At 38.3% G+C, this 13920-nt stretch overlaps 1 protein-coding gene across 2 annotated transcripts in view; it reads right to left on the bottom strand.

The window, feature by feature from the left end:
* Positions 1-13920, bottom strand: part of UTRN (utrophin) — a 466391-nt gene that overhangs the window by 99443 nt on the left and 353028 nt on the right. For both annotated transcript variants that reach the window (XM_036248256.1, XM_036248257.1), the window contains 2 exons: positions 12239-12368; positions 1256-1524 (listed from right to left, as the gene is read on the bottom strand). In XM_036248256.1, coding sequence (XP_036104149.1) covers positions 1256-1524; positions 12239-12368 — 399 coding nt within the window. The remainder of the gene's footprint in view (positions 1-1255; positions 1525-12238; positions 12369-13920) is intronic.

The raw sequence follows: 13920 nt of genomic DNA, 5'->3' as shown, positions 1-13920 counted from the left end.
TAATTACATTGGGAATGTGGTCTCTACAATGAAAGAGAAGAGTTAGAAAGAAATCATGAAAACCCTACCACTTACTAGCCAAGTGGGCTTGAGCAATAACTTCAATTCCATCATCTGTAAAACGGGCATAATAATAATAATACCTATCTTGTTGAGTTAGTGTGAAGATTAAAAGAGATAGCCATGTAAACTGGCAAAGAACAATTCTTGGCACATAGTAAGCCTCAATTATTGCCTATGTACACACACACACACGTACAATTTGCCTGAGCATTCAGTTAATTACCTAGACCTTTCTTCTCATTCGGCCACATGCATACAAACAAACGCAAAGCATTAGCCAATGTCTGTAAGGATGTCTTTTGCAATGAAAATCCCATTCATGAGAGATATTGTGAGTTAACACCTTCTGATTTTTCAGTGGTTTATTTTTTGATCTGATTTATAACTAGTTGACTATGCAATGACAAACCACACTATACTCTAAATCTGTTATTTGTGTCTCTTATTGCCTAAATCCCATTAATCTTTTTTTCTGGATATGTTCTAGAACATTGGCGCCCAAGTAGGGTCCAGAAGATAGGTCTAACATCCTTAACTTTGGGCAATTCCTGAATATAAACAGAATTTATAGCTAAACTAGTCCTTCATTAATATACTCAAAACTTTAAGTATATATATATTATATACACACAATATTTAGTATATCTGTAGTATAAATACAGTGAGATAAAATATGGAGATAAGAAGTCCCAGTACAACAGTATATTTTTGATTAAAACTTAAATTCAACTGCCAATTTACAGGAAATATAGAGTAGAGAGGCATCTGCCAGACTATGCCATGTGGATGAGATTCTGCAAAATCCAAGCCGTTAGCAACACTATAAAACAAACAATTTAGCTGCTTTAACAAATACACTACAAAAAAAAAATTAGAGGGAAATATTGGAAATTAAAAGGGACTTTAAATTTTTTCTTAAAAACCAAGTAAATGTTTAGGGATGCACAGTTGAGTGAAAAAAATATAAAGAAAAAAGAAAGTAAATTCCGTAAAAGTCACAGTTGTCATTGGAGATGGAATTCTGAGGGCAAGGGGCACAGGAAAAGGACCGGAAATCTTTTAGATCCTGGTTTTGGTAGGGGCTGCAATGCCATTGACCTGATAACAATCCCTTATAACAAGATATATATTTGCTATATTTAACAGTAAACCATTTCTTAACATCCTTTATCTGAGAGGCAGTGATGCTCACCATGGTTTTTTCAATGTGATCCTGCAGTGAGTCAATGAGCAAGTCACCCACCAGCTTCCAGCCGTTCCTCACGGCCTCTGCCTCTTTCAAGTCGGCGTCCAGGTCGTCCATGGCTCCCTGCAGGTCTCTGAGTTTCTCCAGCGCCTTGTCCACTTGCTTCTGCCAATTACTAGTCACAGCGTTTAGACTTTCCCACTTCTCCTTCACCTCTGAAGACTGTTTGCGCATGGCTTTGGCAATCTTCTGGGCTCTCTCCTCAGGAGTCAATTCTGTGATTTAAACAAAAAAAGAATATTCAGAAGCCCGATGAGTTTTGTGTTCCTTCCAGACCACTGTTCAAAAAGTTGCTCCCAGGGTACATGGAGACAGTCACACCACCCAGGATGAAACAATCTCTCTGTACTTCTACCAATGGCCCTCTACTCCTCGAAAGAACACAGTTACAGGGTAATAAGCAGCCCAGTGTTTTTGGTGGCTTTTGAATTTTAATGTATTTGCAAACCTTGACATGTCACAAGATAAGGAAAATTTTTCTTTCACGTGAATTTAGTTATGTAAAATCTAAAGACAGTTTTTCATTTCATTGTCCGCAAGAGAAAAGGGGAGTCTAGTTAGGAGAGAAATAGCTTTAAATTATGAGGAAAATTTCTGCAAAAATAAGATTAATTGTTCATGTTCCTAAAAAAATAAGAATAAAAAGTAACCGAAGACAAGTAACTTGTCTTAGTTGCGTTGATCTGGCGGGTCATCTTTAACACAGGGCACTTTCTGCAGCCCGAATGAGTGCAGCACACAGCAAGCGTTTCGAGAGAGAGAGAGCAAGATTTCAAGGACCAGCCTAAATATTTGATAGACACGAGGGCTTCCAGAATGTCTGAACTAAAGTTAGATGTTCAGACAGGAAAGGGCAGGCACAATGCAAAGCCACAGGGTGGGGGCAGGAAGACAGTGTGCATCTAAAAGACGAAGAAAAGACAGATAGAAATGAAAGTCAAGTTCAAAGCTCAGGGTCAGAAACGTAGAGATGAGAAGCTGACAAAACAAGAGCAGAGGGATTGATGGGCACAGAGCAGACACTCCCAAAGCAGGATAGACAGATCACCAGCTAGACCCTCCCGGGCCTCACTACTCTCACACCCAAGACGGCTCCTTTCCTGTCTAGCTGGTTTGATGGTTTTCCTGCTTGTCCACCAGAAACAGAGAGGCAGGTCAGAAACATACAATCAAGGCAAACTGTCAATTAAGAGAGAAATGCACATGCTTCTTTGTGATAACATCCCATCTTTTAGTATCAGTCAGGTTAGCAACATCCACTCCACCTCAAAATAGGTCAAAATCATCATCAAAGGCACTGGAGTTCATTGAACTTCCCGGGAAGATAAATTCAGCAAGCTCTCCTTAACCATAACTTTCATTACTCAACATAAATTTGTCTGCCTGTATTTATTTAAATATTATTTAAAAGTCAAGTTAAAGGGGACAGAATATGTTTTCATCTATCTAAATTTCCAGAATATTCTAGATATCAACACTTAGACTTAAAAGCAGCTGTCATAAATCTCAGGGAACCAAACGGACTCAAAAAATTAGTCACACAGAACTCTGAGCTGCACTGCTGACGTGCTGTGAGGATACAGAGAGACTTGAAAAATCCCCTGGCAACTAAATTGGTTATAAGCATAGACTGTGTTATGAAGGTAGACTAAAAATACCAGCAATGTTAAATATGAAAAAAACAACTGAATTAGAGACCTGGCTTCCAGGAAGGCTGAAGCTGGGACATGGACCAGAACAACAGTGAGAGGAGGAACAGAGAAGTCTGGAGAAAAGCCCTAAAACATTCATGTCAGGAGGCTGAGGTTCCTGAGAACAAAACTCTGGGAGAAAAGGTATGTCATTAGCCAAGTCTTCTTTAAATCCTCAGACCTTCATTCAAGACACGGAGAACATGGTGTGTATCTAATACTCTCATTAGATATAATTTATTTTTATATAAATATAAAGTGCTATGCGTGAGATGAAATGATCACTCATAAATGGCCTGATGAGAAAGGGAGCTGATCATTTCTATGATGGCGACACCTGTGTTTGTTAATGAGTCACTTGAGCTTTTTCAAAGATACATACTTAATTGCTAACGTTTCGCTTTTGTAAAAAACATATACATATACAGAACCCATTTCAGAACAGACACTTTAATGATGATCATTTTCCTTGGATAAAATGAAAACGGTTTCTGAGTCAGTCACTGGATTACCTGACACACAGCTTCTTTCTCCTGTGACAAAATACCCGACACCGGCTGTGACTTACTGTCTTCTCTCAATGTGAAATCTTTTGATTGAGCAGTCATTTTGTAGTATGTATTATTTAATCCCTACTCAAGCAGCTACTCAGAAAAAAAATAAAAGCTCTATTTCATCATCTGTTTGCAGGAAAGAAAACATAACTAATCACAGAGTCAGAATAAAAATGCCTCCTACTGCAGCAAAAATCTGTTTATTATTATGGTTCTTTTTATTGACTTGAGAGAGAGAGAAGCATCAATTGATTGCCTTCTGCACATGCCCCAACTGGGGATTGAACCTAAAACCTGGGTCTGTGCCCTGACTGGGAATCGAACCCACCACGGTTTGGTGAAAGGGATGATGCTCCAACCAACTGAGCCACACAGGTCAGGGAAACAATCTCAGTGTAATATAGCCTTTAATCCAAGAGTAGAGTGTAGTATCCAGCCAAACAAAAAACTTTCCAGAATATTCGTAGAACAAATAATAAGAGGCAACATGTAAAATATCAACTTATGACAATCTGGAGTGAGAGAAAAAAAATCAAAACAGCAAAAAACCAGAAAGGATGAAAATAAAAAGAAATACATTTTTAAATCCTCTTGTTATTCAAAAATCAAAAAAAGTTTGCTTCCAATTTTGTGAGTAGATATTTTGTGGAAAATGCTAAGACTCTCCCGCAGAACGGGAGGGTCTACCGGAGCTGGTGGCTCATGATGCTGGTGACGTATTAGAATCCCCGTGAGAGTTCGTTCCTTTGCTGGTTTGTTTTTAAATGCTGATCCCCAGGGCCCTACCCCAACGTCTTAAAAGACTCTGACTTGGTTGATCAAGGGTGCAGGGCAGCATGGATATACTGTAGAAGCTATCCAGGTGAACGTAATGTTACCAGGACGGAGTTTACAAAGCCATGGAAACGCAAGGCCAGAGAGCAAGGAATCCAATTCCCATTTGAAAAGGCAGTAATGGAGGCTAACCCCAGAGACAGAGGACAGCAGGATAAAACCAGATAAATGTACTGACAATTCTCAGACCAGAAGCACTTTTCCTACCTCACTGTCCTATCGCGTGTGTGTGTGTGTGTGTGTGTGTGTGTGTGTGTGTGTGTGAGAGAGAGAGAGAGAGAGAGAGAGAGAGAGAGCAGGGACTGCACGCTTCATTCTTCATTCTCACCGTTTCAGGCCTTCCCATTTAACTGGTCCGACTTTGAGGGTGGAATCACATTTCATTTCTATATTTATATTATACACGTGACATAATGTATTGTAAGTATTACTACATTTATGTTATAGTTATATAATTTAAAATAGCAATTGCTTAATTGTGTTGCAAAGATATTCCAGGAAGACTATCTTGTAGGAAGAAGAGAAAGAAGTGAGAAGAGAGGAGAAAGGAATGATCAATTCTGAAATTTGCTCTCTGGTCCAATTATCTTCCTTCTCCAACTGTGCAAATCAGCCGGACGGCATTCCCCCTGCTCTTCTTTAGACCGCGGGGGAAGGCTCCCGGAATACGGTGCAAGACCAGCCCGGGCCCAGAGCAGGGACTAGGATGTGTCATCAGCTCCGCTCCCACCTTGACCTTCGCTCTGACCTGTACCCAGCTGCATCCGGTGGGAACCCTGTCATCTCACACTGGGAGAACATTTTACACCGAAGGACTCTTTTACCTCGAAAATCTAATTAGAAAAGAAAGGCAGAGCTGCCCTAAGAAATCTTAACAGTAGAGGGGAAAAATATCCCTTTGTGTATTTATACAAAAAAATTTTTTTAATTAAAAAAAATGAAAGTTCATCCCATGAAATAATTCTAGAAATCTATTACAGTCAGCCCTGTGTTATTTCTAATAAAGATGTCCCAGCTATATTGTATTTTCTTTCTCAATTATGGCATTGACAATTATTATCTCCCATGTGACTTTTCATTCTCTAGATATTACAGCTTGATGTCACTTGTCTTCTATTTCTTTCCATCTTGGCTTCACAGGCCTCAGTCTAGACGACTGTCCTCAATATATACTTACTGAATTTAATGGAATTTTTAGCTTCAGTCTTTATTGAGAATACGCAACTTCAAAATTTGAAGTGGAAATCTTCCTAGCTTTTCTTCCGCCTCCTACACTCTTGTAAAGCATTTATAAAAAACAAAATGTTTTACTGGGAAAGAGAAGGTTTTAGAAAGTATTTTAAGTATGGTCGTTTCAACTATCTTATTTGTACAATCTGTTTTTTTTTTTTTTTTACATGAATGTATATTCTTACTGTTGTATTTCACAAAGAGATGAAAAAAATATATAAGAAAAACAAATATAGGCCGGTGGTGTGACTTGGTGGACTGAGCACCATCCCATGCACCAAGGGGTCAGCTGTTAGATTCCAGTCGGTCAGGGCACATGCCAGGGTTGTGGGCTCGATCCCCAGTAGGGAGTATGCAAGAGGCAGCCAATCAATGTTTATCTCTCATAGATGTTTCCATCTCTCTCTCCCTTACTCCCTCTCTAAAAATCAATAAAATAAAATAAAAAGAAAGAAAAACAAATGTAAGAAAACATACAGAAAAAAAAATTTTCAGAGTAGCTTCTTCACTCCTGAACAATTTGGAGTAAGAAAAGATTAGGACATCATAGGCTAGATCCAATACTAACTAGTTATGTAATGATAGATATATCACTTATCTCTTTGAATCTCAGTTAACATAAAGCTATTGCCACATGCCTGGCACATAGCAGGGCCTCAAAAGAGTTAATTTCTTTCATTCCTTCTTTTATCATATTATGAAGTCTGGGAAGTTTGAGCATCTGTAGAGATCTTTACGTAAACAAACCCAGCTAATCAGCCAACAAGAATTCAAGGGCAAAAACAATGCATCCCCATTTCTCTATAGACTTGACTTGACTTGCTCTCTCTCTTTCACTACCCTCCATTTCTCCCTGCTCCCCTCTCTCTTTTTCTTCTTCTTCATCACCAAAAGATGCTTCTGATTAAAATAATGGGAAATAAACTCCTTTGAAAATTTCTTCTGATTATATGATTAAGATCAACTTAATTTCTTTGAAATGATCAGTGTTTGAAAGGATCCTGCCTGTTGCCTATTCTGTACGGTGACAAATGACAACAATTCATTATGAACCTGATTACAAGTACATCATCGAGTACCATTAGCTGATTAATTTAATGCTTCTAATTACACTCATTTAATAAATTATAAAGATGACAACTGTAAGAGGCTACCCAGAGTAGATTACCTTACTAATGTGTAGCCCAAATTTTTCAGCAGGGATATGATAAAGATGATGGCAGCTGCCAAGGGGCTTCTCAAACCCTTAAAGGGGACAAGGGAAGTGACCATGCACAGATGCCGAAGAAAAGAATGTTTTCCACGATACCAAAATGAAAAGTATTGATGGAGGTGGAGATGGAGAGGAACTAGGAAGACAAATCACACTATGGGGAGAGATCAGTGACACTTCTGACCAGAAATAATGAAGGCAGAGAGACCAAATACTTTCAAGTGCACTCTTCCTATAAAGAGGGCCAAAGTAAATAAACCAAGCATTGAGCTGAGGAAGAGGAAGGAATGAACTATTAAGAAGATTCACCTCTTTTAAAAAGGAGCAGGAATAGCAGAGAGGCCCTGGAACAGACCTAGCTAAGCAACCTGACATACAGCTACCAATTGTCTGTAACTGAGTATTCCCCGAAGTTCCTCACACTAATGGTAGCTTTGTAATTTGTTCACGCCAGCGATTTGTGCTGGACACAGAAGGCAGGTCCCGGAGGAGGAGGGTGGTACTGAAAGGGAAGAAGGAAGGTGGGAAGGTAAGTTCCAAGAAGTCAAAAATATGTTCTGTTCACTGCTACATCCTCAGATCTGTCTAGATATCACTGGGCACAGGGCAGGCCTTCAATAAGTACTTGTTCAGTAAATGCATACATCTCTGTACAATGTTATTGACTGGAAAAATAAATTCTCCCCTTTCTCCTTCAAGAATCAAAGGGCAGGAGTCTTAGATTAAAAGTCTTCCATTTCTTGCTACACTACTGCCCACCTCTCCCCAGGCTGCTTCCCCGTGGGACATACCAGCTAATGACCGATCAAGCCACAAACCAAGTCCTGAGCTTCTACCCAGGCTTAGCCATTGTTATAAAAGAACTTAACTATGTCTCATATTTACAGACTGCCAAAAGAAGTTTATTTGGCAAACCCTCTAATACACTCTTGAAGATTGCACGTTTTAAGAGGAACAACAAAATAAGTACACTACAACATTAAAACAGTTCAGTATCTTCCTAGTCTTTATGTTTAAATCGGAAAACAACATCCCAGATGTTAATTACAATGAAATACATACATGTAAATTATTACCATCTTTTTTATGAGACAAATGTGATTTATGGACGGTTGTCACAGTGATTAGAGAACACATGTGAACAATTAATTTAAAATGTTGTGTCCATCAAGCCGACCTTTGTTATCATATCATTTTTCATCAGGAATGTTGATTTGTTTCTTTAAATTGGATTTCACTATATGGTATTCATGAGCAGGACAAAAAGTTTTTGACATTTTCACACGATCAGTGGGCTTACTAAGCTGGTTCATTATATTAAGCTAAAGATTAAATTCATTACCTCCATCCATATATTGTAGAACTGTAAAGTGGAAAGAAACACATTGCTGCTATATATTTAAAACACTGGGAAAGTAAGCAACACTATATTTTTCTGTGCTTTTTCACACATTATAACTTTACTAATCTAATTTGGACTTGAGAAGCTAAATTATTGCCTTGGTCTATAGGCCTGAAAGCAATTAATCTTCCAAGTTTTTATGTGAAAATTAAAAAGACAAAGAAATATTCTGTACTATTACTGAAATGAAGCAAAGTAAACTAATCAACTACACCAGGCTAAAAAGAAATAATGTTCAGACAGCCTGAAATAAAATAATAGACATCATTATAGTAAAGCCTTAACTGGAATACATTTTAAAGAAGACTAAGAGAAAATTTATGAACAAAATAATGCAGACTTTTTTTGTCTTAAAATCAAAAGCCGAACAGAGTAAAAGAGCTTTCTGAGGTCTACATAGTCAAAGAATTGTATAATTTTCTAAATACTTTTACAGGTGAAATATCCTATTAAAGCATTAGCAGTTCTATTTAGTAACTGATACCATAACCTGAAATCATATAATGTGTGTGTGTGTGTGTGTGCATGCACACATATATTGGCACACGCACCTGCCTGCATCTGTGCCATGGAGGGATGTAGACCTAAGGCTCTAACTCCCCTGTGCAAATTTGACTTTTAACCTGAGCTGTAGGTGATGAATAGTTAAGATGGCACACATGTTTCCTGATAGACCCAAGAGGTTTGGGGTAGGAATGGGCTAAGGTCAACTGTAGCTGGGTCCCACAGATGTCTTGCTATCTACCATCACTATATAGCTGTATGGTTTTTAAAGGAATTCAAATTTGGGGTTGAGAACAGCAAAGGAGGTTGGAAAAACACAAGAGAAACCAAGAAACATTTGTTCAGGTTTAAGAGGTTCTTGCACCCTGGCCAGTTTGGCTCAGTGGTTAGAGCATTGACCCACGGACCAGAGAGTACCGGGTTCGGTTCCGCTAAGAGCATGTACCTCAGGTGCAGTTTGTCCCCAGCCCCGGTTGGGGTTGTGTGGGTGGCAACCACTCGATGTGTCTCTCTCACATCAATGTTTCTCTCCCTCTTCCTCCTTCTCTCCCTCCTGCTCTATCTGAAGATAAATGCAAAAAAAAAAACAAATGTCCTCGGGTGAGGATTAAAAAAAAAAGGTTCTTGCCACTGAAAGTCAAGAACAAGCTAGAAGGTCCGTGGCCAGTGAGCAGAGAGAGAGAGGAGATAAAAATGAGGGAATGAGTTAGAAGCCACCCAAAAAACTGGGGGTTAAGAAGACCACCAACATAGGTAAGTGCTCTGTTCCTGGATCTATCTTACTTTAGCTAATGACCTTGGTCAACACCACAATATTGTCTTGGTCTTTGTGTTTTTACTTTTAAAAAAGAAGCCATACTGTATGATCTGCCCAACTCACTGAGACAGCTGGGAGAATAAGAAAGTGGTTGAAGAAGTTCAGGGACAATATCAACAAGTTTATTGATGAGAAGTTTATTGTTCTATTGTTCTACTTTTAACACATAAACCAGGTGATTGAAATCAAATGGAAAACAATTCAATTGCATCAAATGTTGTTGTACACCTTTAAACTTATATGACTTTACATATCAATTATATTTCTATAAAACTTGGAGTGGGCCCTGGCCGGTTTGGCTTAGTGGTTAGAGCATCGGCCTGCAGTCCAGAGAGACTGGGGTTCGGTTCCCACTAAGGGCACGTACCTCGGTTGCGGTTTGTCCCCGGCCCTGGTTGGTCATGTGGGTGGCAGCCACTCGATGTGTCCCTTTCACGTCAATGTTTCTCTCTCTCTCTCTCTTCCTCTCTCTCCCTCCCACTCTATCTGAACAACAACAACAAAAAACTTGGAGTAGGGGGCAAGAAAATAGCTAGCTAAAGCATATCTGGTGAGATTATTTGTCAGCAACTAATCATTTGGTTGAAACAGTTTGCTTGTTTTTCACAGTATTTACCAATTTAAAGATGCCTGAGAACAGCTTATACCCGCACTACTCAGAAATAACCTAAAATTCCATAGGTTACCATTACAAATATAAAAATACATATGACACTATAATTGATAATAGAACAAAATTATTTTTTTAAAGGAGCTGGAGGGAAAAAGACATTGGGAAAGAAAAATCCTGGAGAGAAGTATTTTCTGGAATATTACTCACAAATAGAGAGACGGCTCCATTTTGGCATGCCCCTACAGCCAATACACACAGCATATTCAGTGAACAAATGCTTACTTAAAAGAATTTTAAAAACCCTGATATGGCCCAGCTGGTGTGGCTCAGTGGACTGAGCATCGTCCCATGGACTGAGAGGTCCCGGTTCGATTCCAGTCAGGGCACTTGCCTGGGTTGCCTGCTCAATCCCCAGGGAGGGGCATGCAGGAAGCATCCAATCGATGTATTTCTCTCACTTCGATGTTTCTATCTCTCTCTAAAAAAATCAATAAAAACATATTTAAAAAATATATATGATATGATTCCTCCCTGCTCCATCTCCAACGAGTGTTTCACGCAGCATCACACCAGATCACTAACATTCAAATTCTCCCTATTTCTGGGAGCAGCACAGACTCATGATAAACACAGAAGTATAAAAGCTATTATGGATAATTTTCTTTCATTTACTTTTAACAGCAGGCAAAATCAGCCTGCAGTACAAAATAATAATAATAATACCAGGAAAGGAGAGAGTAGAGAAATTGTCAACCATAAAAAAAACGTCATCAAGTTACAATGACATGACTTTTCTCCTTGCCTCCAAATACTATATATGAAAATAGGGCTTAGAAACATCCAGAATGTAACAGCGAAATAAGAATTCAAAAAGCAATGTTTTGAGGTCTTTTTAACCCTTTGAACTCACTGACCACGGAGGAGGAAAACAGAGCAAAGTGAAGCTTTAGTGAAACAGCGCTACTTTCTCGCTGCTGTGAATTAGCTTATTGTAACAAGGTCCCTCTGTTCTCGGATAGTGCTGGGAGAGCAAGGAGAGGACAAAACCAGGTTTAAGGAGACTTTAAGCTGGATCAGGAGAAACAAGGAAACCTCTCATTTTTCCTTCCAAGATTCAAAAAAATTCCAACTACAATAGCACCCTCTTTCTTGCTACATTAACTTGGAACGTCCTGTTGCGCTTTCCAGGGACCCTGTAATCGGAACCAGACAGCGGAGACAGCTCCCCTCCGGTCCAGGCACAAGCCCTGGACCCCGGGCTGGGCTGACTCACCTCCAGACACGCAGCCGCACTGCCCCCTCACTGCGCTGCTGCCTGAGGGGCCAGCCCAGTGCGGGCGCCCCTCCCCTGACCCGTCACTTCCCAGCGTACCCGTGGGTGCTGCTCATTTCTTTAAATGCGTGGAAACGCACTTAATTGCCAACAATGAAATATCACGACAGAGATCCGTGATGGCGCCAACATTGATGTGATTTATTGCTGTTTGCTAGTAAGGTAGTGACGATTTCCATTGTAAACCAAAGTATATAAATAGTACGGGTTGTTATTTTTTTAATTAAATAAATTCTGTCGTGTGCTTGTAAAAGCAAGGTACTATAATTCTTATTTTAAAAAGTAATCTTGAAAAACAGAAGTTTAGAACAATCTTACTTTATAGATATTTACATATCCATACTACTATATTTAAACACCATTTTCTATTTGCAATTATGTATTATGTAATTAGTTTAAATACAAGAAATGTACATTTTTATTTCTTAAAGAAATTATTTTTAGTTCTAATGTGCTTTTGAAGAAATCAAATTGTAGTTAATTTCCATACAAAAAAATGATACTTAACTATACAATAATTTCATCTTATAATTTAAGAACCTAGACATTTGTTAAATAATTAAATTTGATTCAATAATTTCCAGAAGAAAAAAATTTAATGTCAGATCCAGAAATACTGGAAAGAAATTTTTAAATATCAGATCCAGAAATGCTCTAGGGAAATTTCCTACTTGATTTTGATTATTTGTTCTCCAAGTCACGTGTGTTTTTACGGTGCGCCAGAGAAACCAGTCTCACCTGTTTTTGATTGTAGGTTTCTCCTCGGTTCTTCGGGGGCCTCAATTGGCTGATCAGCCAGGAAAACTCGAGCTTGGTCTATGGCATTCAGGACAGAATATTCCTTCTCCTTTAACTCACGTCTCAGGGCCTTTGCAAAGAGAAGCAAACGTTGAGTTTATAAACTAATGTGTTTAGCAAGTAATGGAACATCTTAAACTAGACTACTTCCCACCCCACTTGTCATGGGAATGACTAATAACCCGCATTTAAGCCAAGTTAAAGGTAAAAAATGTAAATTTTACGCATATGAGCAATGAAACATGAATAAAAGTAAAAAGATGATTCTTGTAGAACTTAAATATGCAAAAAACCCACTTTATAAAAAAGTGTGACAGTGTATTTGAACTTATACAAAATGTGCTTTTAGGTCTATCACTACTGTTAGAGAGCTAAAATATATCAGCCTGCTCTAAAACACTTTTTTCTAATAAGACGGACTGACAAAATAATTATATCCAATGGTACAGAAGAAGGCAATTTCACAAGTAGTAATGAGCTCCTCAGAAGTGTTTTACAGTCTTTAGAATATATTAAGAAAAAAAAATTAAGAGATTGAAGTAAATTAAAGTACATGGAATCAAAACTAAACCAGAGAACACGTAAAAGACAGTCTCTAATTATGTTGAAATATGTTCCATTTCTCATGCAGAGGCAATTACAATTTTTCCCCAGTAAGGTTTTTCATGCAAATCTATGATTCTCAGAAAAGTCTGTCTTCTCTACATTTACTCTTCTAAGTAGGGTTAAACTTTCACCCTGTTCCTGCAAAATGTTCGGTGATTAAAACTCTAACTGGCTAGAATTTTAAAAGAACAAAACTCAGCCCATGACTATTGCAGGATAAAAGTAAATGAAGATTTTCTCCTGTGCTACTTTATTTTAATACTGGAGCTAAATCAAAATTGTCATTAGTACTGTTATCCTCTTCAGTTACGGTACAGAAACACCTCCTGGCTCTAACATTTTGCTTTTAATGCAGTTCCCTGACAATACATTATAAAAATTCATTTTCTAAAATAGCACACTCTAGTAGGACTGGAGAATCAATACATTCTTTCCTTCTGAACACAACATAGAATTTGACATAACTATGTTGGAACCATGAGGTATTTCCAGGCTAAAGACTCATTTTCCACAGTACATAAAAGTAAATATTAAAAATCTAGAAATAGCCCAGCCAGAGTGACTCAGTTGGCTGAACATTGTCCTGTGCACCAAAAGATTATCTGTTCAATTCTGGTCAGGGCACATGTCTGGGTTACAGGTTTGGTCCCAAGCTGGGACACATACAGAAGGCAACTGATTGATGTTTCACTCTCACATCAGTGTTTCTCTCCCCCTTTCTCTCTCCTTTCTTCTCTCTGTTAAAAATCAATAAAATATATATATATATTTTTAAAAAGTGATAGCAAGAAGAAACTCAAAAAAACATTAACAACAAATGTAGAAATACTGGAATATTCATCTGATTAAAAAAACAACAACAACATGAGCTAAACACCAGAAAACGCTGGTAATGAAGTTGAAAAAGACCATCACACTTGGGAAGGGATGAGGAAAGCTTGTGAGCAGTAGGCTGAGATGGAGGGACAGAATGCTGGTTTTTGTGATAAGCATTGTAAATATCTTTGACTTTTAAA

Source organism: Molossus molossus, unplaced genomic scaffold (genome assembly GCF_014108415.1).
Source record: "Molossus molossus isolate mMolMol1 unplaced genomic scaffold, mMolMol1.p scaffold_m16_p_8, whole genome shotgun sequence".
Lineage (NCBI taxonomy): Eukaryota > Metazoa > Chordata > Mammalia > Chiroptera > Molossidae > Molossus > Molossus molossus.
The sequence above is the reverse complement of the archived record's forward strand: the minus strand, read 5'-3'. Positions and strand labels throughout refer to the sequence as shown.